This window comes from Amphiura filiformis, chromosome 11 (genome assembly GCF_039555335.1).
Source record: "Amphiura filiformis chromosome 11, Afil_fr2py, whole genome shotgun sequence".
Taxonomy (NCBI): domain Eukaryota; kingdom Metazoa; phylum Echinodermata; class Ophiuroidea; order Amphilepidida; family Amphiuridae; genus Amphiura; species Amphiura filiformis.
The window spans coordinates 56,552,994-56,579,610 of NC_092638.1; the positions used below are offsets into that span (position 1 = coordinate 56,552,994).

At 36.9% G+C, this 26,617-nt stretch overlaps 1 protein-coding gene across 1 annotated transcript in view; it reads left to right on the top strand.

Annotated features, from left to right (window-relative positions):
• The window catches only part of LOC140165045 (serine protease 33-like), a 38,981-nt gene extending 13,217 nt beyond the window's left edge, over nucleotides 1-25,764 (top strand). Inside the window, exons 2-4 of the mRNA XM_072188463.1 lie at nucleotides 7,597-7,659; nucleotides 23,249-23,426; nucleotides 25,602-25,764. Coding sequence (XP_072044564.1) covers nucleotides 7,602-7,659; nucleotides 23,249-23,426; nucleotides 25,602-25,749 — 384 coding nt within the window. The 5' untranslated portion in view covers nucleotides 7,597-7,601 and the 3' untranslated portion in view covers nucleotides 25,750-25,764. The remainder of the gene's footprint in view (nucleotides 1-7,596; nucleotides 7,660-23,248; nucleotides 23,427-25,601) is intronic.
• The last annotated feature ends 853 nt before the right edge of the window (nucleotides 25,765-26,617 follow it).

Below are 26,617 nucleotides of genomic sequence, written 5' to 3' on the forward strand. Positions count from 1 at the left end.
CGTTTTTGTCCATAACTCAAAACAGAATGTTGTATGAGTTTCATATTGCACCAGATTTGAGAGTAGATAATATCCTTTTGAATCATAATAAAATTTTGATAAAATTGTTGGGTTATTCAGGGAGTGGTCACTGAAAACACCTCCTATGCTAAATTACACAAGTTTCGTAATTATGCCCTCTACTGTAGTCAAATTTCGTTTTTGTCTCGTAACTCAAAAACACTACAAATACATTTATTTACAATATCACAATGTTTTGCAGCATGTTTCCAAAATATTTTCAATGTTATTAAAACAGACATTTTGTACCCTTTATGATATAACCCAACATGTAAATGTTTTGTCTAAAACTTGTGTTTGCTGAGTATAGGCATATATAAATGTTTTCTGGAAAACTTGTGTATGCTGAGTATAGGCATATCCGAGCGAATCACAAAGATCATGATGTAACAATTTGAAACAACTCATTTCTGAATATTATTTCTATTAAGACACGCTTTTGCGATGAGAAAAACAAGAAAAAAAAAAAAAACACAATTGAATATACTTTTTAAAAAAGACCACCACTGGGACTCGAACCATTCACATCGGTCAATAGTCAAAAGGTTATCAGTCTGAGGACTAATCCGCTACGCCACGCTGCCATTTCGCAATCGAAGTTACAAGTTTTGTTCTTTTATAGTAATCAGGTATCGGGGAAAGTGTAAACTTGTATAGAGTGCTTGCACGAAAGGTCATGAGTTCAAATCATCCTCCAGACACGCTCCATAAGATATGCTAATGCATGGAGTACAAAGAATTACTTTGATCAAAACCAGTTAAACAGGTGATTGGTATTGTACTCCGTGCATTTGCATGTCCTCTGGAGCGTGTCTTTAGGATGGTTTGAACTTTGTGATCTTCCATGCAAGCACCCTATAGTAGAAACCTCAAAATGTATCAGTTTACCATAATGACAAAATGGTCCAAAATCGATATTTTATGTTTTTAGGCCGCATCTCACGAAGCGTCACGTTCGTTTACATTTGCTATACCAATTGAAAATGTTTTATTGCAACAGGAATGATATAAAATTTGTTAACAGTTAAGTTTACCAATTTGAATTGAAATAAATACGCATAAACAACTCATTTCTGAATATTATTTATATTAAAATACGCTTTTGCGATGAGAAAAAAAAAAAAAAGAAAAAAAAAAAAACAACAATTGAATATACTTTAAAAAAAGACCACCATTGGGACTCGAACCACATCGGTCAATAGTCAAAAGGTTATCAGTCTGAGGACTAATCCGCTACGCCACGCTGCCATTTCGCAATCGAAGTAACAAGTTGTGTTCTTTTATAGTAGTCAGGTATCGTGGAAAGTGTAAACTTGTATATTAGAAATGGCAAAGTGTATCAGTTTACCATAATGACAAAATGGTCCAAAATCGACATTTTATGTTTTTGAGGCCGCATCTCATGAAGCTTCATTAAAACGTTCGTTTACATTGCTATACCAATTGAGAATGTTTTAATGCAAAGGAATGAAACATTGATTTCATATATGAAATTTGTTAACACTTTACCATTTTGAATTGAAAGAAATACGCATATATATTTATTTCAATTCAAAATGGAACAAAAATGTCATATACTTCGTTTGTGCAATGGCAGCGTGGCGTAGCGGATTAGTCCTCCGACTGTTAACCTTTTGGCTATTGACTGATGTGCATGGTTCGAGTCCCAATGGTGGTCTATATTTTTTCTTTAAGTGTAAATTGTTGTTGTTGTTTTCTTTAATTTTTTTCTCATCGCAAAAGCGTATTTTGTTATAAATACTATTCAGAAAAGCGTTGTTTCAAATTGTTACATCATAATCTTTCTGATTCGCTCGGATGTGCCTATACTCAGTAAACACAAGTTTTAGAGAAAACATAAATTTTACACGTTAGGTTATATCATAAAGGGTACATAACGTTTTAATAACATTAAAAAACCATTTTGGAAACATGCTGCAAAATTTTGTGATATTGTACGAAAAATGCATTTGTAGTGTTTTTGAGTTATGAGACAAAAACGAAAATTGACTCAGTATCATACAGAAGAGGGCCATAATTACAAAACTTGTGTCATTTAGCATAGGAGGTGTTGTCAGTGACCAATCCCTAAATAACTCAACATTTTTTATCAACAATTTTATTATGATTCAAAAGGATATTATCTACTCTCTAATCGTGTGCAATATGAAGCTCATACAACATTCTGTTTTTGAGTTATGGACAAAATCGACATTTTAGAGCAGTTTAGAGCCATAATTATGAAAAGTGTGTAATTTAGCATATGGGGTGTTTTCAGTGACCACTCCTAAATAAACCAAATTCTTTATCAACAATTTTATTATGATTGCAAAGCATATAATCCCCTCTCAAATCGTGTACAATATGAAGCTCATACAACATTCTGTTTTTGAGTTATGGACAAAAACGACATTTTAGAGCAGTTTAGAGCCATAATTATGAAACGTGTGTAATTTAGCATATGGGGTGTTTTCGGTGACCACTCCCTAAGCAAACCAAATTCGTTATCAACAATTTTATTATGATTGCAAAGTATATAACCCACTCTCAAATCGTGTGAAATTTGAAGCTCATACGACATTCCGTTTTTGAGTTATGAGACAAAAACGAAATTTAGATGAAATATTTTGCATTCGGTAGAGACAATCAAGGAAAAAAGTCCTTGGAACGCTTGGCACACTCTGTCGAAATTCCGTGCAGAATTTCTTATGTTCATGGAAATGACCTATATTGTGTTTGGGAAGAAACATGACATCTACAACAATGATTTACCCTTCCCTCTCCCCATCAAGCAATGTTGGAACACATTGGGGAACCGCTGAAGACATTGGCAGTTCTCAACATTGCACGGGCGAGAGGGCGTGACAGTTCTCCGTTCTTTACACGCAAGCGTTCCAAGACTTTTTTCCTTGATTGTCTCTACCGAATGCAAAATATTTCATCTAAATTTCGTTTTTGTCTCATAACTCAAAAACGGAATGTCGTATGAGCTTCAAATTGCACACGATTTGAGAGTGGATCATATGCTTTGTAATCATAATAAAATTTAAAGAATTTGGTTTATTTAGGAGTGGTCATTGGAAACACCCCTATGCTAAATTACTCACGTTTCTTAATCATGGCTCTAAAATGCTCTAAAATGTCGTTTTTGTCCATAACTCAAAAACAGAATGTTGTATGAGTTTCATATTGCACCAGATTTGAGAGTAGATAATATCCTTTTGAATTATAATAAAATTTTTGATAAAATTGTTGGGTTATTCAGGGCGTGGTCACTGAAAAACACCTCCTATGCTAAATTACACAAGTTTCGTAATTATGCCCTCTACTGTAGTCAAATTTCGTTTTTGTCTCGTAACTCAAAAACACTACAAATACATTTATTTACAATATCACAATGTTTTGCAGCATGTTTCCAAAATATTTTCAATGTTATTAAAACAGACATTTTGTACCCTTTATGATATAACCCAACATGTAAATGTTTTGTCTAAAACTTGTGTTTGCTGAGTATAGGCATATATAAATGTTTTCTGGAAAACTTGTGTATGCTGAGTATAGGCATATCCGAGCGAATCACAAAGATCATGATGTAACAATTTGAAACAACTCATTTCTGAATATTATTTCTATTAAGACACGCTTTTGCGATGAGAAAAACAAGAAAAAAAAAACACAATTGAATATACTTTTTAAAAAAAGACCACCACTGGGACTCGAACCATTCACATCGGTCAATAGTCAAAAGGTTATCAGTCTGAGGACTAATCCGCTACGCCACGCTGCCATTTCGCAATCGAAGTTACAAGTTTTGTTCTTTTATAGTAATCAGGTATCGGGGAAAGTGTAAACTTGTATAGAGTGCTTGCACGAAAGGTCATGAGTTCAAATCATCCTCCAGACACGCTCCATAAGATATGCTAATGCATGGAGTACAAAGAATTACTTTGATCAAAACCAGTTAAACAGGTGATTGGTATTGTACTCCGTGCATTTGCATGTCCTCTGGAGCGTGTCTTTAGGATGGTTTGAACTTTGTGATCTTCCATGCAAGCACCCTATAGTAGAAACCTCAAAATGTATCAGTTTACCATAATGACAAAATGGTCCAAAATCGATATTTTATGTTTTTAGGCCGCATCTCACGAAGCGTCACGTTCGTTTACATTTGCTATACCAATTGAAAATGTTTTATTGCAACAGGAATGATATAAAATTTGTTAACAGTTAAGTTTACCAATTTGAATTGAAATAAATACGCATAAACAACTCATTTCTGAATATTATTTATATTAAAATACGCTTTTGCGATGAGAAAAAAAACAAGAAAAGAAAAAGAAAACAACAATTGAATATACTTTATTGGGAAAAAAAGACCACCATTGGGACTCGAACCACATCGGTCAATAGTAAAGGTTATCAGTCTGAGGACTAATCCGCTACGCCACGCTGCCATTTCGCAATAAAGTAACAAGTTGTGTTCTTTTATAGTAAACAGGTATCGTGGAAAGTATAAACTTGTATATTAGAAATGGAAAGTGTATCAGTTTACCATAATGACAAAATGGTCCAAAATCGACATTTTTACCATTTTGAGGCCGCATCTCATGTAAACTTCACGTTCGTTTACATTTGCTATACCAATTGAGAATGTTTTAATGCAAAAGGAATGAAACATTGATTTCATATATGAAATTTGTTAACACTTTACCGTTTTGAATTGAAAGAAATACGCATATATATTTATTAGTCCTCCGACTGTTAACCTTTTGGCTATTGACTGATGTGCATGGTTCGAGTCCCAATGGTGGTCTATATTTTTTCTTTAAGTGTAAATTGTTGTTGTTTTTTTCTTTAATTTTTTTCTCATCGCAAAAGCGTATTTTGTTATAAATACTATTCAGAAAAGCGTTGTTTCAAATTGTTACATCATAATCTTTCTGATTCGCTCGGATGTGCCTATACTCAGTAAACACAAGTTTTAGAGAAAACATAAATTTTACACGTTAGGTTATATCATAAAGGGTACATAACGTTTTAATAACATAAAAAAACCATTTTGGAAACATGCTGCAAAACATTGTGATATTGTACGAAAAATGCATTTGTAGTGTTTTTGAGTTATGAGACAAAAACGAAAATTGACTCAGTATCATACAGAAGAGGGCCATAATTACAAAACTTGTGTCATTTAGCATAGGAGGTGTTGTCAGTGACCAATCCCTAAATAACTCAACATTTTTATCAACAATTTTATTATGATTCAAAAGGATATTATCTACTCTCTAATCGTGTGCAATATGAAGCTCATACAACATTCTGTTTTTGAGTTATGGACAAAATCGACATTTTAGAGCAGTTTAGAGCCATAATTATGAAAAGTGTGTAATTTAGCATATGGGGTGTTTTCAGTGACCACTCCTAAATAAACCAAATTCTTTATCAACAATTTTATTATGATTGCAAAGCATATAATCCCCTCTCAAATCGTGTACAATATGAAGCTCATACAACATTCTGTTTTTGAGTTATGGACAAAAACGACATTTTAGAGCAGTTTAGAGCCATAATTATGAAACGTGTGTAATTTAGCATATGGGGTGTTTTCGGTGACCACTCCCTAAGCAAACCAAATTCGTTATCAACAATTTTATTATGATTGCAAAGTATATAACCCACTCTCAAATCGTGTGAAATTTGAAGCTCATACGACATTCCGTTTTTGAGTTATGAGACAAAAACGAAATTTAGATGAAATATTTTGCATTCGGTAGAGACAATCAAGGAAAAAAGTCCTTGGAACGCTTGGCACACTCTGTCGAAATTCCGTGCAGAATTTCTTATGTTCATGGAAATGACCTATATTGTGTTTGGGAAGAAACATGACATCTACAACAATGATTTACCCTTCCCTCTCCCCATCAAGCAATGTTGGAACACATTGGGGAACCGCTGAAGACATTGGCAGTTCTCAACATTGCACGGGGGAGAGGGGGTGACAGTTTTCCGTTATTTACACGCAAGCGTTCCAAGACTTTTTTCCTTGATTGTAGCTATGCCTTGCCCTCACTCTATTTCTGAACATCTAACCTAGCTGTAATTTTAGGTCATGTTAGAGAAATATATTTGCTAGAAGTTTGGAGAATACTTTAAATATTGGCCGGTTATTTTTCACACAGTGATGTTAACTAGGCAAATGCATATACTTCTCAACATACGCTATTTGTAGAGGTCACGCGTCAATGGTGAGAGCACTGTGTATTGTGTATAGGAAAACGGACAGTAACTGCAGTATACATACAGAGGGAGTACGGTGACTGAAAAGATGATCAGTTGTGAAAATCTATCAAATCGGAGTTTTAAGCTTAAATGCAATATCCAGAGTATGCACAATCATGACAATGGGCAAGTGGACTACGGAGTAGTCTAGTCAGGGATACACATGGGTCTATACTCTATAGTATTATATGTGGATGTGGAGTTAGGTATAGGTGATTCTAATCACAAAAAGCTGTTGTACGGTTGGTTCCCGTAAAATTACGGGAAATTCGAAATTAATTTACGGCCTGTTTTTACAGCGTGTGTGAAGATTATCATTCATCCACATAAAAGGCAAGTTCAGTTGACTAGATTATACTTATAGTATATAATTACAGTACACTGTATTGTGTCCGAATTTTTATGTTTCCTTGGTAACGATGCACTTTAAACGGTGCAAACTATTCCTTTTCTGACTTATTTTACATGATAAACAATTTGAATTTAAATTTTAAATGCCTATTATATCGAAAACTCAATCATAAGGTTTGATGACATGTTGCGTGTTTTGTTGCAACTTATCTCCTCATCAGTCATTTTGGTTCCGCTTAGACGTTCGCCTTTCGTATCTCTTTCCTTGTTGGAAAGGTATAACGTTGAGGAGATAGGAACATGTACAGAAGATCCGGGACCTACTCTGCCATGTTTGGCTGAGTAACGGTACATGAACACGGTCTTTTGTACCTATGTAAATTAGTCATTGTGTAAAGCTGTGTTTATACCCAGACTGAATCATTGTCGCTAACTACACAAGTTATGTGTGCAATTTTAGAGAACGTTGACCGACAGAGGGTGTCAATATAGGCCTACGTGTCGCGGGACGTGTCGCTTTTGAAAAACAGCGAATCATGCGCATGCTCAGCAGGCAAATACGATGGCGATTTAGTACACTGACCATGCGTGCGATTCAGGTTTCTCCAAAAGCGATTGAGTATAAATGCATCTTTAGAAATGACCGGCGATTGTGTGTTCTCAAGTGGGTTTTATCATGTTAATTAGTGACCTCGATCAAGCATTGAAATGCTGTCATTTTTTGTACTGGATCGTTCAAGCATCTCCAACAAATTTTTCAATGTAAGTGCCTCTGGCCCTTGTAGAAGTAAAAATGGATACTATGGCCAGAGTTCTAGGGCTAGTTCCGCTGTGTGAAAGGTGCGGAACCAAACTGTTGGATGGAACAGGTCATTAATTTAATTTATTAATATTGGTTTTCTACAGGCAATATGAAGCTGACAGGGTTACTATTGGTTATAATCTTCAAATTGGCAGTTGCTTGGCAGAGTAAGTACTGTATAGATATGAGGGACGCACCATTAGACTTCTTTGTTTGTTATTTATTTCATAGTGTATCATCACACACGCTGTGATATCTATGAAACAGCGTGTTATAAATAATTTGTATGTATGTATGGGGTTAGGAAATTTTGAAAACAAAAAACTTCCCCCACTACATGAGGAAAAAAACAACTTTCCCCACCAACACTAAAAAAAAAAATTCCCCACCTAACTGTGTATGCATGAAATTGTAAAAAATCCCCGATCCCAACTTCCTAACCCCCCTTGAAGTCTAATGGTGCGTCCCTTATGAAACCTTAAAATGACGGGCCCACACATCGTCCACGCCAGCTATTTTGTATAGGTATCAAAGCACGTACGTGTCTTAAACTGCCCGCCGGCTACTATTACGAAATAAGCTTATACTTTACACTTCGCGCTCGGTGAGCGATTGGTTAAAACAAATCATTGGCTAAAAACCAATCGCTAATATCTCAGCGATGTAATTAATTCAGCTGTGAGTTTCCATTTAAAATATCCAGGCTAAACCTATTGTCGCTGTATTGTTGAAGGTCGAGTATTTCAATGTCTGTAGAATAGTAAACTCAGGGACAATAAGATCACATTCCTCCGTTGAAAATGGAGATGAATTGATTTTATTCCTAGTTATAATGAAAATAGACTGATGGTGATCTGATTCTTTTGATATGATTATATTATCACATCCTTGAATAAATCCCGTTATTTTTGGTATATCTAGAAAACTTTTGTAAGACTTGCAGTTGAATATATATGTTGAAAGAATATGATAAGCGTCACTGTGCGTATTGAAAACCCAACCTGCGTATGGCAGAAAAAAAAATCGAATTTTCTTGAGTTGGCGACGGTAAAGTGAAAGCCCCACTTTGGGGGAATTAGTAAATTTATCCATGAAAATTCTGTTCTGTCTGTCATCAAAGTAACAGGTGTATTGTCAGTTCTTCTGTAGAGAACTGGCCAGACGGGGCTTCCTGTTTAAAGAGGGTAATATGAGCATGCGCAGATCGTAAAAGTGGGTTATTGCAGCTGATAAATGGCAACGCTGCAATCGAAATGGGGGGAAAAACGTATATTTTTATGGTAACCGATGGTGTGCTTTTGGAAGATATAGGGATGATAACACTGTGCCCCAGTGTGAATGAGTGCCACATTGGGCGAGCTGTATCACGGGCACGGCTATAATTTGTTCGGTTGTCAGTTGTTAATATCAGCATTGAAAGTATTGTCATATACTTAGCAAAAAATATTTTTAATAATTTATATATCATGCGGGCTATTTGATTTTGACGGGCATATTGTATACATATTAAATTGTAAGCGCTCTTTAGCAAAGTCATACCTCATTGAATTTACATCCGTATGACAAAACAGGCGAAAATAGTAACTTTTTGCACAATATTTGCAATTTAAAGAGAAGTGGCCATTGCTCATTGAAATAAAGCTAGTATTGGGTATATCACCTCAAAAATAAGCGCAGCAGAAAAACGATATTTAATGTTTCTACATGAATAAGCTTTCTTAAAGCATCAAAAATCAAAAAACGGAATTGAAATCGGTCAATGCATTGTGATGTAGTGTCAATTTTAAGATGCTCGTAAATGGAATTAAAACCTGCCACAAATGGCTATGATGACAAAATTGGCACATTTCGAGATTTTGAAGGTTTATTTGGACGATTGCTTGAAAAAGCAGCGTTAATTTAAGTACCACAGGTTAAATGCATATCTTTCCTAACTTCGTTAAGGGATCCAAAATGAGCGTTTATTGCGTTTCGACAGTATTTTTTGTGGGACATGAGAGCATCTCAGACCTATCGAATTGCATTCTGAATACGAAGCATGTCTTTCTGATATCAAATAATTTTCAATTTTTTAAATCACAATATAATACAAATTTTATGACAAATTATAAAAATTTGATATTTTTCAAATGTTTGATATATAACAGTCCTCGAAGTAAATTATATAAATCTAATGATATATTCTTAAAGTGTATGTAGCAGGAGGAAAAGCCGACGGTCAATTGAAAATTTTGACCTTTCATATTGAAGATATGGATTTTTTCCCCAAAAGACCTAATTTTTTTTGGTGTTTTGGGAAAAAATCCATATCTTCAATACGAAAGGTCAAAATTTTCAATTGATCGTCGGCTTTTCATCCCACCTACATACACTTTAAGTATAAATCATCAGATTTATAAAGTTTACTTCAAGTACTGTTAAATATCAAAAATATCAATTTTAATGATTTGCCATAAAATGTGTATTAAATTGCGAATTTCAAAAATCAAAATTATTTGATATCAGAATGACATTCTTCGTATTCAGAATGCAATTCGATATGTCTGATGTGCTCTAATGTCCCAAAATAAATACTGTCCAAACGTTCATACCCCAGCCCTTAAAGAAAACAAAATTAAAAAATCTATCATTGAATAATTATAATAAATTAACCAAATATACTATTTTAGCAAATTCAGTCAATCTGCAGATAAATTAAAGGTGAAAAAATGACTAAGTTCAGCTAATTAATATGCAAAATTGATGCCAATAGAAAACCGTACATGATATCAGGGTGCGGTTTTTTTGCACACATATGTATACAAAGTTATTTCAATTGATAACAAAAAAATACACAAAAAGTTATTAATTATGCAAATTAGCTAATTACAGGTAATTATGTATTCATGGTATTTTTATGTAAATTAGGCATGAGTAATTTTGGGTTTTTTCAATATTTAATGAAAGTCTATTCATTCACCATAAATATGTCAAGTATGAACCTCTTATGATGTTGAATAAAGAAACTGCAGTTAATTACTTAAATATAATAAAAAACATACAAAGTTTGACATTTTGACGATGTCAGGAATAGAATTATCATTTTTTTCTGTAAACATGGTATGTGTCACCATTCGCTACTTGCACGGTTCCGCCATTATGCACTATGTGCGGGGAGAGCCTCGAACTGGCAGCATACATGAAAGGAAGAATTATGTAACCTTACACAGAACGTTATGACTAGTTCAATTCCCATTCATGTATGCTGCCAGTTCGAGGCTCTCCCGCACATAGTGCATAATGGCGGAACTGTGCAAGTAGCGAATTGCTCAAAGCCAAATCCGAAAAGTAAAAATCATAATTCATTTGCAATGATACTTTAAATGAACATTTTGTTATCTGGATTAACATGGGATGACAATGGGAAGCCATTTTCACTGTACAACATGCTGTACCGCGTATACAAAATTGTATGGCCTTGGACACACACAATGGCTTAGAGCTATTGAGGTTTGGAAAATTACTCCCTAGAAATATCTTTGATATAATGTTTTGTTTCAACTAGTTTTCTCGAAGTGCTTCATTCGTTGTCGACAGAAATAATTTACATGCTAAGACAGATTAGTATTTCAGCTAAATGGTGGTAGGTCCCTTTATTGGGCTATTCCAGATAATAAAGGACCCCCCCCCCTATAGAGGGCAAATGATTTTTTTGAAAAAAAATCTGGAATTCCAAACTTGTTTTGGAAAAAATATCTGGAATTCCAGACCAAATCTCCGCAAAAAGTATGGAATTCCCGGCACATTCCACCAAAACCCTATAGAGGGCAAACTATTTTTTTGAAAAAAAGTCTGGAATTCCAAATTCATTTTGGAAAAAATATCTGGAATTTCAGACCAAATCTCCGCAAAAAGTATGGAATTCCAGGCACATTCCACCAGAACCCTATAGAGGGCAAACTATTTTTTTGAAAAAAAGTCTGGAATTCCAAATTCATTTTGGAAGAAATATCTGGAATTTCAGACCCAATCTCCGCAAAAAGTATGGAATTCCAGGCATATTCCACCAGAACCCTATAGAGGGCAAACTTTTTTTGGGGAAAAAAGTCTGGAATTCCAAATTCATTTTTAAAGTAATTTATTTTAATTTTAATTTTAATATGTTTATTGCACATAAGAAACAAATAAACAAACAGCGACAAGATGTGTTGTGCAAAAAAGGCATTAAGGCCCACGGTTGGACTTTTTAATACACATCAGGGAAGTATAGGCCTACAATTTTCATGCGAGACAAACACATTTGCAAATAAGAAATAGGTTATGTTCAAATTGACAAATTTCCTAAACCAGAAATTTACTATTCATGCATCAAACATACCGTACTATATATTTGAAATTGTGTCCTATCAACTTTTTATAAAACGAGCAGGATTTTTCACTGTTTTATGGAAAGAAAATTGTATGCACATTGTATAAGCTATATACACATAGTATTATAAATATTGAATAATAAAACTAAAAGATGACGAACACAACCTTTAACATGTTTAAACAGATCTTATGGCTGATATTTGGTACTAGTAAGCGATTAAAGCGAATGATTGATTTTGCCACTTGTTGCATTTATTTTAATAGTATTAAAGACTACTCTAGTATTTTAATCATGTAAATAATTCAAATACATTGTACATACAGAAGGCATATGTTTAAGACTCATATTATTCACTGTTATCTTATCAAAAACACTATAGAATGTGTTTAATATACTCCAACCAGGCCAGTGAGCCTTTAATGGCAGTACAAGGATGCCTGAATGCTGCAAACGCCATTAGCCTCTTGCCCCTAGCTCGCCCTATTTGACCTTTGTAATATTAAGAGGTAGGTTTGAATTCACTGTGGTAATAGCTCTACTTGCCATATTTGCTCTGGTATTACAGTATAACCAAAATACGTACATGTATTTACTGAATGGAATATTTTAAATAAACTTGAACATGAATAAAAGTGTCATAACAAATACTCATATTTTATAAATGAAATAATTAGGCCTTATTTGATAAGTAAAATATAAAAGTAATATACAAATCTACAAAGAACATAGTGATATTAAAGCCTTAATGTACGATCTTTTTAAATTTTTAGATTTTTCTTTTTTTCTTCTAAAATGATAATATACAATCATTATGAAAGTTCTCAATACATTTGGACGCGAAAAACATTGGGAATTTGCAAAGAAACAACATCATAATCTTCACCTCTATCACTCGAAACATCTCGCACTATTTGGATTAGGACAGCGAGTGCGGCTTCAGAGTTAGTCTCCTACGCGGCCAGTTTGGTTACGCTCCCTCCACATGTGGAGGGAGCGTAACCAAGCTAGTTTTGTACGAGACTACGGTTTGCGATCGTGGCCGACATAAAGTCATAATCTAAAAAATTATGACTTTATGTCGGACCAACAGAAAATCGTCCCGTTTTACTACAAATAGGACGAATTTGACAGCTTGCTCATAGATTTAAGTTAGAACATGTGTAAGTATTACAAATATGCCAAAAAATCAGGTTTGAAAAAAATAAAAGTAAATTCTGAAAAAGATCGTACATTATGACTTTAATACTATAAATATTACTACATGGTACATTCAGTGAATTAGAAATACATGCATGTACTTCTATATATTCTATACTTCTAAAATATTAGACCCAAGTCTAAGAAAGTAGTTACGTACGTCATTATAAAATATTTGTGTACATTATATAACACTTTTCAATTAATATTTTATAGCAAATTAGCACATGAAAGTATGAGTAATGAGTTGCTTTTTAATGAAAATTGTTTATGTTAATTTAATACTTTAGTGTTGTTGTTGTGTTGTGACTGACTTCCTGCAAAGTGTCATTTGCTGTTTAGTTTTCGTTGTTTTGGTAATCTTGGTAGGCCTATTATGAGTGTAGGCCTAAAGGTGGCCTATAAACTTTCTTATTTGCAGACATATTCAAATTAGGATATAAATGCATTCCAGACTCAAATTTTACGGTGACAATTTAGGCCTACATGTTCGGTTCTTACAATATGCAGACTGGCAGACTGGCAGACTGGCAGACTGGGTTAGAATATGAGACTAGTATCAAAATAGGCCTACTAGTGAAGGGGGGGGGGGGCAAGCAATTTTTGGCAAGCCGAGAGAGGGGGCAATCGATTTTTGGCACACATTCATGGGACGCCTTTTAAATAAAACCTGCTAAAAAGGCTTAGGAAAACGGTACTGAAACGCTTTAATATAGGGGGCCTACAAATTTTTGCACTCGCAACATTTATCAAGACCATTTAAGGTAAACTTGTAAATTGGGATCCCAAAAATTTGGCATGTGCAAGAGGGGGGGGGGGCAAAGAATTTTGGGCGGGCCGAGAGGGGGGCAAGCAATTTTTGGCGAGCCGCTTCGAAATTTACCCTCTTAAGGTTTGTGTTCGGAAGAGGTACTGCTGAAGCGCCCTCACCGGGCACCACAGCCTGTCTTCGGCTACTGACGAACCTTGCCCAATTCTGGGTATGGAGAGGGATGAGTGTCGGAATGTACTGCGTTCATTCTTGGCCAAGAAATCAGGGCGCAGAAAGAGCGTCGCTCCGTTGTTTGTGAACACGGAAGCTGACTTCGAGACCGCATGCAATTCTGAGCACCGCCTTTCCAAAGCCAACGCCAATAGGGAAGCCGTCTTGAGATACTTAAGCGTCACTTTTGACAGGGGCTCAAAAGGATGACCCTTAAGGTAATCTAAGACTGTGTTGAGATCCCACGGGGGGATCACCTTCCTATCTGGCGGGCGCTCGTTGAACATAACGTCAAGGAGAAGACTGAGGGACCCATCGGTGTTGATGGTCGACCCGTCTTCGAATCCTCGATGAATGGAGAGAATCGCCGACTTGTAGTTGGCCACCGTGGCCTGCTGAAGTCCTGACTGGAACTTTTCTGTCAGAAACTCTGCCACTAGAGGCACAGACGCTCTAGTGGGAGAGATATCTCTCTCACCGCACCATGCGTAGTAGGGAGCCAGCCGCTGGCTATACGTACGGAGGGTAGACTTTCATCTACCCCCGGCGATGAGAGAAGCAGCTTCTGATGAAAAGCCTCCCTCCGCTGCGCATTCCCTGATAAGGGCCATGCACCTAACTGCAGGTGCTCTAGTGGTGGACTGGGTACCTCTCATCTGGGCATCCGGAGTAGATCTGGTAACTTGGGGAATCGCGGCAGATCCACCATCGGACAAAACCACAGGTGTTTCGGCCAGAACGGCGCGATCAGAATGACGTTGCAGTCCTCCCTCCCGATCTTGGCCACCACCCTTGTGAGTAGTGAGATCGAGGGAAAGCGTATGCAGTCATCCCTCCCCAGTCTACGGACAGAGCGTCCACGGCGAACGCTTGTGGGTCTGCGACCCTCGAGCAGTACACCGGCAGTTGATGATTGCGCTGAAATGCGAACAGATCTATCGAGGGGTGGTACATCACCTTGAAGATCGTCTGGACGACCTGCGGAGCAAGGGACCATTCTGTTGGTCCCGACACCTTCCCTCGTGACAGATCGTCCGCGAGGATGTTGGTGACGCCCGCTATGTGCATCGCTCTCAACGTAATATGCCTGGACTTGCACCACCCTATCAGGCGCAGTGCGTGCAGGCACAACCGAGGTGACCTGGTGCCCCCTTGTCTGTTGAGGTAGGCCACCACGGTTGTGTTGTCCATCTGGACAACGATATGAGATCCCACGATCACCTCCTCGAAGTGCTGGAGAGTTCTCTCCAGTCCCCACTGCCCATAGCTCGAGAAGGTTGATGTGGGACTCTGTCTCCGTGGCCGACCATAGGCCCGAGACTGAGTCCCCGTGGATGTAGCCCCCAGCCCAGTATCTGCTAGACAGATCCTTGTCTTGCTCATAGATCAGCGGGTCAAATGCCCTGTGCATGCACTCTGCAATATACCTTTTGCTTATTAGACCCAAAAAGTTTTTATAATCGGGTAGACGGGACAATCGCCCGCTTCGTGCCCGATGCTGGGGGCCGTCTGACGGCACTACTGTGGACCTCTGAAACGTGCAGGCGCACGAGGGGGGACTGGTGAACTCCAGTCTGTAACCCCCGCTCACTACCGACAATACCCAGGCGCCTGGAGAGATGGCTTGCCGCCGGCATGGACTGTCGACCGCCGTGCCCTCAGGAACAATCTGACTTGCTCCCCTTGGAAGAACGCTTGCTCTTCTTGGGGGGGCTTGTCTGATGATCCTGCGCTACTCTTGCACTTCCCAGACTTTTTGTGTGCTGCAGAGGTAGCCTCGGGCTCCGGTGTAGTCGGTCGACGACCTGCTGAAGCCGGAGCCGACGAAGAGGAACGCTTACCAGAAGACTTCTTGCGTTTCTTCTTCGACTTGCTGCCCTTCCCCTTGGTCAGGGCAGCCTCTGACTTCTTCAGAGTGCTCTCGTTGGTTGCCTTCTCGGCCCGGTCCTCAACCGTGGCGCAAAAAGCCTCACCAAAGAGAAACCCCTGTCACTCCAAGTCAGATCTCTTCATTGCCTACATGGAAAGTATCATTTGCCATCTACCACAGATAGAGCAATTTTGCAGGTCCAAGTGGTTAAATTCAAAATGCAGTGCAGTTATGGGAAGTCATTTTGACTTTTATATTTTTTTTAAATATGACACCATTTTGTAATCGAACAATTTATAAGTGTTCCTTAATCCTATAGCTATAAATGGCACTTCCCTGTTTAAATAGTGAATCCATAATATTAATTGAAATGCCAGTAAACTTCAACTTGATTTGATTTTTGTATTTTTGAAGATTTGTATTAAAATATCATCAATATAGTTGGAACATGTTGTCTAAATAGCCAATGTGTACAGTATATTAAGTAATTTACATTTCTTTATAGCTGTTTATAAATTAACAATTATGAAGCAAATGGGATTTTAAAGTTTCCAGTCAGAGAATTCAGTTTGTGTGTAGTTTACTTGAAAAATGAGTTGTGGAATAAATACTACCATGAACTTTTGAGCAGCCAGTATCAGCTACAAGTGTAACTATAGTGACCTGGAGTAAATGTCCCATTGGGACTAGTCGTGTGCCTCCTCCTATGCCCTATAAAAAATACATGTTTCTCATGCACAAGCATGGTTTTTCACACCCTCATAGATTAGGTTTAGGGGTAAAACCCAGGGTGGGTGTTGTCCAAACAAGTCTTTTTGCTGCATATTAGGTCTTCCAAAAAGGGAATGGGAGGGGCTACTTTATCATGCCCTCTTTTGGGTAAAATATTCCCCATGCAGTCTCAAAGAATGACCGGGGGGATTTCATCAAATGACTCCCTTTTATTTTTGGTGTCAATTCTCTCACTGAAAGACACCTAGTTTCAAACTGGTGTCTGCACATCCCTGTCATTTCCAAATTTGAGTGCCCCTTCCCGTCTGGAAAAAGAGATTCGTTTTTGCATTCATTAAATAAATGTTATTATGAAATTTTGGACTATATATCTTAGCTTATCTTCCAAACTGTTTAGGCCTATAAAAAGTGAAACCTGTCAATCCTTTCATTTACTGAAGTAATGAAATATATAGGCCTACTGTTTTAAAATTCAGCCTATTGTCAGGTCAGCTGGATAAGAAGTTAGTGAATTTTACTTTACAAATAACTTTGTATCTCAGCTGTGGGTCTGGGAACTGCAGTAGACTATTTCCTCAATGACCAGCAAGTTGAAAACTTGGCCAAGCAGAGCAAGAAAGATGATTTTTATTTTATTCTGGCATATATTGTGCCAATTAAAGGCCAAAAAAAATTAGTGTGTTGCCCTCAACCGCCCGACCCTAAAACCTGAAAAATCAGGGTCGGCATTGTTTTTTTTGAATGATGAGTTCAAAAAATCAATGTTTTTCACTTAAAATTAATATTTTATTGAAAGACTAGTCTTTGATTGATGTCTAACAGGTTTTTAGAAGTCAAAATTGACAAATGTTTCCTAATTGAAGAAGCATTATTTAATATTTGAAAAAAAAAAAAAAAAAAAAAGAAATCCGACCGTGCGACCCAACTTTCCCATTTTCCCACTTGAGGGCAACACAACAATATTTTTTTTGGCCTAAGTGGATTTACAAGCTATATAGGCCTATTTACAAAATGTTACAGAAAAATGTACAAGATTACAGTTCCTTAATAACAGAGCCGTAGCCACGAGTGCAACACCCCCCCCCCCCCACTCCCCCGAACTTGCAAAAGTATACAAAAAGTCCCAAAATTTAAGCATTTGCGAGCGTTAGCGAGCCAAAACAATTGAATTTTTAAAGCTTTTTCGGTCAAAAAAAGGTCCAAATTTGGGGAAGAAAGTCCACTTTTCACAAAATTGCACCACGTCTTGGAAAAAAGCCCACTTTTTCCAAATTCAGCACCCCCCCCCAAAAAAATCGTGCCTACGGGCCTGCTTAATAACAAGATAATTGGATAAAAGACATGTATATGGAATTCACACATACACTATAGTAGGCCTACTGAATAATTTTGATATCAGGTCCAGGCAAGATAATATTAAAATATAAATTAATTTCTTCAGACTCAGACAGAGTGCCCATGACATTGATTTATCCTCAATAGTAAAACACTTACTCCCAAATACCCCCGAAAAATACAGCAAATTTTTTATATGCAAGTTGGAACTGACTAAAATTTTTTCTACATGGAATAGGCCTATATTTTCTTTTCTCCCAATGTTTTACACAACACCTACTTTCATTTATACATACATGTAGTTAACACAAGTAGGGAACTTTATACATTTCATTTATGTGTTACCATGGTAATATGGCTAGGCCTACACTATCAAAACTCTGAAAATGCCATTAGCCTCTGACCCCGTGCCAGGTTCAATCGCAGGGCTAAGTACATACCGGGTAATTCAAACCAAAGATACTTCAAACTCAAACTCCGAAAAAGCAGTAATAGTTGCACACATGCAATATTAATGTACATGTAGTTATTATTGTCGATTGCAAATGTTTATTCATGTACAGCTATTTTCTATGCAGGCAACAATAGTGTAGATATTTAAAAAAATAAACCTGGGTGAACAATGACAGAGAACTACCGGGAAAACTAAAAGGTAAAATTTTGTGTTTTAATACCGGGCCATTTTCAATATTACAGTATAGCATTTTAGCCCAAAATAAATGTTAAACAACATGAAAATTCCCATTTTAAATATACAATGTATCATTGTGTAATTGTGTGTACTGTGTACATAGCCTTACATACCCTATACAGTGTACATGGCAAAACACTTGAAAATAACAGAGTATTGACAGTGAGTTTGAATTTGTAACCACTTATATTTACAAAAGGTCAAATGTGGGGAGGTATCATGTTCATCCAGGGATTTAGTTTTGACACTTCAGAGCTACTCCTGATGCATGCATGGTGGTGAAAGAAGAAAGATAAAAAAAAAAAAAAAAAATGTATAGAAATTGTGACACAAATTGAATTACACATAAAATTTGTTGTTTTTCGGTTGCTAGCTTTATTTTTGGGGCTCTTCACTTTTTCAAACCGTCGAAAAAAATTTTGGGGCAACAATTCACAACTTCCGTCGGCAAAAATGTTTTCGTCGGTACATACATTTACAAGTTAATGTGCCCCCCCCCCCCTATGCCACTGTCTGAAATTTCCATTGAATTGTCATTTTATACCCAAGGCCAAAATAGCCAGTGGGGTTTCTTTCACTTTACCTTGTTATATTAAACTTATGATGGATGGACAGAAACACTTCCCGGCAGTTTATTGCTAATATTATTTCTGCATTTCGGGTATAAAAAGCTATAAAAGAATAACATAATTAAAATTTGAACGAAATTGTACATAGGGCCTATGGCTTTTAAGTTTTTCTGGAACTGAAAATTATGAGAGAAAAACTCTGGAATTCCAATGCCCTCTATAGGTGTTTTGGTCAAAAACAGTAAAACATCTGAAATTCCAGCGCATTGGGGAAAATAGTCTGGAATTCCAAAATGATTTTGGAAAAAAGTCTGGAATTCCGACGCCCTCTATGGTTTGGAGAATATGACTTTCGGGGAATCAAATTTGGATTTTCAGAAATTAAGAGTAAAAAATTCTGGAATTCCTAACGCATTGGGGGGAAAAGGTCTGGAATTCCTAACGCATTGGGGGAAAAGGTCTGGAATTCCTAATGCATTGGGGGAAAAAGTCTGGAATTCCGATGCCCTCTATAGGTTGGAAGTATGTGACTGTAAAGAGTTTTGGGGAAAAAAGTCTGGAATTCCAGACCAAAGTACATACAAAAAGAGTATGGAATTCCAGTGCCCTCTATAGGGGGGGTTGATTATTATCTGGAATAGCCCATTTCAATAGGCCTATATTTGCTGATTTATGAGCGATCTTCAAAAATCCATAAAAACAGGCAGTAGTTCTTAAACAAAACAATTTTTAATTTTGGGGACCGATGGTAGCCTCAGGAAGGCTTCACACACCATATATTAAAAATTCAAACAATTTGGATAAATGAAGCATATGAAGAAATTCATTTATCGACATGGATGTTTTCTAAAATTGGCCAACTTTGAAGCGCGCGCTTTTCAATTCACTGTTATGCTTGCATGCACAGTGTAGCAGAATTATTGTGCAGCCACTGTGACATACCTACTAGTATATGGACATTGTCCATTGGACAATACAAGTGTGCTCTTTCATTTTAATGACATAAAATTTGAAAAATATTGTAAGGAACACTTGAAGTTTTGACTTTTAAAACCTACATTTTGGTCAAAAATTGTGCTTGGATAGGTCGTTTCAACAGATTTACCACATTCGCCTTGCTTAAGTATAAACATTGAATTGCGTTATCTGTTGACATAATGAAAACAAATAGGGGAAGTGTTAGCTTTCGTGCGATATATAAAAAAATCTGATTTGATGAAGGGAATACTTGAGGTTTTGACAAAACCAAACACATCTGCATATTTTCCACTAGATCTCACACAGCTCTTATGATGTTATGCACTCAACAGTGTGGTATAAACACACTCAGATTGCGTATTGGCTAGACCCGCTGTGCTTGGAAATATCAGTGTACTCGGGTGTACCGAGGTGGAAACTGTGCGTACATGCATTTGTAAGAGAATAGTTTTGTAGCCAAACCTTTCTATGGCACAGCAAGTAGCCCAATTAAATCTATTATAACGAGAGGAAGTGATCACTAAAAAAAAGATAAGGCGGGAGTCCTGGTATTGGATTATTTTGGTATTACTAGTGACATCATCATTTCTTTGTTAAAATACAAGTAAAATTAAGTGCATGCAAATTCTTGATTTTTGATAAAATTGAAGAGAATCCAAATTTTATTTTGAGGTATTTAAAGGTTGGATAATAGGGTGGGCCAAAAAACACCTTTTTTCTCGGATCGACTTGGAACTCTCGGAGAATTTTACTAGGGTACATACTACTATTGTCCTAAAATATCAGTAAGATCGGAGCATGTTTCGCCCAGGCAGTAGATTTTCACAAAATCCCTACTTATTTGCAATTTCTTACTGTATAACTCTATAATAGAGAAATCAGTAGAAACAACCTGGGAAAAGTAGGCATTGAGATGACATCATAGCCAATATTAAACAATTTGGGTAGTTTGTTTAGACCCTCCAGAACATCACCAAATAAGCAGTCTCCAATTGGTTACCATTATTTTTTGCTATAGACCTGTATTTAGTTAAATATTGATGATATTCGAGTTGCTAAATTAAGGGGTAGGGGTAGCATTATGGAGCATTTCACCCAGTTCTACTGAGTCAAATATCACAATGTTGGTCTTGTTGGGTAGATATGAACTGCAAAAGTACAAACAATACATGAGATATGAGTTTAGAGCAGCTCTGACATGACCAGGGGTTAAAGGGTCACGTGACGCCTGATTTGTAGTAATTTTCAAGGCTGTGTGACCTTTTGACCTCTGGTCAAAACATGGATAACCGAAAATCATATAGCATTTATTTTTGACAATGCTGCAGTTCATATCTATGCAACAATACCGCATTTGGGAAATTTGACTGAGTAGAACTGGGGAAATTCTCCATAATGCTACCCCTACCCCTTAATATAGCAACTCAATATCATTAATATTTGCTTACATGCGTGTCTTTAGCAAAAATAATGGTAACCAATTGGAGACGGTTTTGCTATTTGGTGATGTTCTAGAGGGTCCAAACAAACTACCCAAAGTGTTTAATATTGGTTAGGATGGCATCTGAATGCCTACTTTTCCCAGATTGTTTCTACTGATTTCTCTATATAGAGTTATACAGTAAGGGAGTGTTCATAAATACTTTGGTAGGGGGGGCTGGAAAATATGTAGGGGGGGTCATAAAATTTTAGGAGTTCTGAAGAGGGGGGGTTAAAAAAGTTTTGGGTGTATGAACAGGGGGGGTTAAAAAGTTTTTGGGCACGTAGAGGGGGGGGTGTAAAAACTTTAGCAACATTAGTCCTGAAGCAAAAAATATAAAATAGCCTGAAATTTTTTTCGCGCGCTACGCGCGCAAATGTTCACCTAAAACCAGAACAAAAGTTCATTCCAGATAAGGGCATTTGATCAGGTCCTTTATGTATTTTGAAAAGTCATTCAATATAAGTATGAAGTGTTAAAAATTGTCTTGTTGTCTATAACTTAATTTTGAGGTTTGTGTCAGTTCCTTCTGATCTGCTCTTTTAATCACCAAAAGACTGCAATAACTTTGTTCTTCTTTAGTGTTGACAATTTTTACAATAATGTTTCATGAAGTAAAGATTATTAATTTATTATCAACTAAATCATGTTGCTTTACAATTATAGGCGGAAGAATCTTGGAGAACCGGGGTACACGTTTCCACCCCTAATTTTTCCATGGGGACATCCCCTAAAGATCCTAGTAGGAGAAAAAAACCCAATAACTGCCCTATGCGACTTTTTTAGCACATCGAAAAGCACTGTGTTTTGGGCCCAAATAGGGTAAAATTGCACAATTTTGCGTTTCGCGATCACACGAACTGGCCCAGCAAATAGCAAAACACCCCATTTCGGCAGTAGCGTAGCCAGGGGGGCAAGGGGGGAAAGTGCCCCCATGACAAAGATGAATAAAAAATGAAAGATAAAATCTGGAGGGCAAAGGAAAAGAATAGTGGCAAGGAACCCCTTTTCCACCCAAATTCACCCTGATCATGGGCCAAAATAGTGTAAAACACAAAACGTTTGCGCGCTGTATGCGCACATTGTCACAATAAAGGCATTTTCATCCCCATCATGGGCGAAAATAGTGTACAAATGAGGGGGGGTCAAAATAGTTTTGAACCTAATATGAGGGGGGGTCAAAAAGTTTTAGGTCCATTAAGAGGGGGGGTCAAAAAAGTTTTGGGTTCGCGAAGAGGGGGGTTAAAAAAATTTTCGACATGAAAAAATATATTTTCCAGCCCCCCCCCCCACCAAAGTATTTATGAACACTCCCTAAGAAATAGCAAAAAAGTAGTGATTTTGTGAAAATCTACTGCCTGGGCGAAACATGCTCCGATATTACTGATATTTCAGCACAATACTACTATGTACCCCAGTAAAATTCTCGGAGAGTTCCAAGTCGATCCGAGAAAAAAGGTGTTTTTTGGCCCACCCTATTGGATAAAGTGATTCAGAATCATGAATCAGAAATAACTCACGATATAAATTACACAGTTGCCACTTGTGTTCATCTGCTTCGTGTCTTACAGATGATCCAAAATGTGGTCTACAAACCGCAGACTTGTTACCAGAACCTCACATCATCGGAGGTCAGCCGGCACAAGAAGGTGAATGGCCATGGCAGGCCGCCCTCTACGTTGACGGAAGGCGAATCTGTGGTGCATCTTTGGTGGCACCCGACTGGATAATAACAGCTGCCCACTGTGTGTAAGTACATTATCGTTATAGATTCGGCAACCGAATTAGGATTCGTCTTTTCGGTAAATTGACAATGTCAAACTCCTCCAATGAATTGAATAAAAGACCACACTGATGTAGGCCTAAACCTACAAAAAAATGATGGATATTCGGTATATCAGCGGTATGTATAGGTGGTATCATTATTACTGGTTAGGCATCGGGAGACCACGCGCGTCAAGCAATGGTATAGGGGATGTACAATAATTATGAGCCGGCTCGCTTATACTAATTTGTTTCGTCAGTATGTGAAAACGACAAGCAATGACTTGAAATTGTATTTTTTTATTGTTTACCATAATATAAGGACTTAAAAGTGTGATTGGAGTAACATAAAAAATATAGGGTAGGTAGGGATTTTTTTTACTTTTAAAACTGTAGGCCTAAGTTGTGTTTGATTGCGTTTTTTAAATTAAATTAAATGAATTTATTTTTTTATTTTTTATTTTTTATTTTTATTTTTATTTTTTATTTTTTATTTATTTATTTATTTATTTATTTATTTATTTATTTATTTATTTATTTATTTATTTATTTATTTATTTATTTATTTGTTTGTTTGTTTGTTTTTTTGTTTGTTTGTTTGTTTGTTTGTTTGTTTGTTTGTTTGTTTGTTTGTTTGTTTGTTTGTTTGTTTTTATTTTTTTAATATTTTTTTTGTTGCAAAAAATTCATGGTCGAGCCAGTTCCAATAATTGAAACTCCCGGCTCCGACCGGGAGTTACAACAGGTGCTGTGTATGTATTTGTATCTGTTTAATGTGCATTAACATACCCACTTAGCCGTCGGTACGAAGAAATTGTTGCTCCAAAAATTTTGCAAAATACACATTAATTTGTAATCATTTTTTTACCACAAAATATGATATGAAAACACAGGGGAGCAATGTATGAATATATATATGGAGAGGTCAAACAGTTCATGATGCAGTCATGTCTACAGTAGAATTCATATCGACCTTTGCAGGACTTAAACCCCATTAAAAGCTATTAAACCAAGATAACACTCATTGAAACAGCTCAACTGATTAAATCGGATCTTCTCTGGTTGTGCACATGTGTCTGTTTTATATGTGCGGTATCGCTATGAGGTGCTATAATACAGCTTCAGTTGGGTAACTGATTATAAAGGAAACGCAAGGAAACAATGGTATGTGGACCTTTGTTCACGAAATGAGACAATGGCCTGCTTTTTGTTAACCAGCATTCTTGAAAATGAGCAACATAATTATTGTTGACTTAACACGGTTTGGAAATAATTTCTTCATATTTTTGGTGTTATCTGTCGTTTACATATCCTTCCTAAAACACAAAAGAGCGACTATTTCCAAACACCTAAATTAGCTAAAAATTTAGGACATGTTACAAAACTATATTTTCTAGAATTTCATAGAATAGTTTAAATGTAGCTTGTACCGTTTTTTTGTGGCATCCTTCAGAACGGAGCGGTCCGTTACCAATATAGCTCAATATTTTCGGTCAAATCTCCATTCAATTAACACGGGGAGTTGGCTAGCTATGAGCTAGCTATGCTTTGCCCTCACTCATATTCTACGAAAGTGCGACTATTTCTGAACATCTAACCTAGCTGTAATTTTAGGTCATGTTAGAGAAATATATTTGCTAGAAGTTTGGAGAATAGTTTAAATATTGGCCGGTTATTTTTCACACAGTAATGTTAACTAGGCAAATGCAATATACTTCTAACATACACTATTTGTAAAGGTCGCGCGTCAATGGTGAGAGCACTGTGTATTGTGTATAGGAAAACGGACAGTAACTGCAGTATGTTGTTAATTATTGTCAAATTTAATATTTTGCTACATTTATAATGAAAACAATTAACACTGAAGCCACCCTATGGAACCTGCTACAACTTGAGAACAAGTTCTCAAACGTTCGAAATTTGTAGTTACTACGATTGGGTCGAGCCTACTCTTTAAGGGTCGGTCGAATTATGCCAGTCAAACAATTGACCTTTTCGATCTGTGCCGATGCGCACATCGTTTAGCGAACATCGTTACTGCGCATTTTAAGTCGGCGCGGCGTGACGTCAAATGACGAGTTCTCAGGTGTACTCACAAATGCCGCTTGTATTTACCGAAAAGGTCAATTTTAGGCCTAATTGTCTTATTTTTCTTTGCAGTTCTCCTTATAAACACCCTTCAAGCTACGAGTTCATGCTTGGTAGTAACTCTTTAACAGTCATATCAGAAAAAAATTCACAAAAAACAGATTTACCACATTCGCATTGCTTAAGTATAAACATTGAATTGCGTTATCTGTTGACATAATGAAAACAAATAGGGGAAGTGTTAGCTTTCGTGCGATATATAAAAAAATCTGATTTGATGAAGGGAATACTTGAGGTTTTGACAAAAACCAAACACATCTGCCACCCTATGGAACCTGCTACAACTTGAGAACAAGTTCTCAAACGTTCGAAATTTGTAGTTACTACGATTGGGTCGAGCCTACTCTTTAAGGGTCGGTCGAATTATGCCAGTCAAACAATTGACCTTTTCGATCTGTGCCGATGCGCACATCGTTTAGCGAACATCGTTACTGCGCATTTTAAGTCGGCGCGGCGTGACGTCAAATGACGAGTTCTCAGGTGTACTCACAAATGCCGCTTGTATTTACCGAAAAGGTCAATTTTAGGCCTAATTGTCTTATTTTTCTTTGCAGTTCTCTTTATAAACACCCTTCAAGCTACGAGTTCATGCTTGGTAGTAACTCTTTAACAGTCGTATCAGAAAAAAATTCACAAAAAACAGATTTACCACATTCGCCTTGCTTAAGTATAAACATTGAATTGCGTTATCTGTTGACATAATGAAAACAAATAGGGAAGTGTTAGCTTTCGTGCGATATATAAAAAAATCTGATTTGATGAAGGGAATACTTGAGGTTTTGACAAAAACCAAACACATCTGCCACCCTATGGAACCTGCTACAACTTGAGAACAAGTTCTCAAACGTTCGAAATTTGTAGTTACTACGATTGGGTCGAGCCTACTCTTTAAGGGTCGGTCGAATTATGCCAGTCAAACAATTGACCTTTTCGATCTGTGCCGATGCGCACATCGTTTAGCGAACATCGTTACTGCGCATTTTAAGTCGGCGCGGCGTGACGTCAAATGACGAGTTCTCAGGTGTACT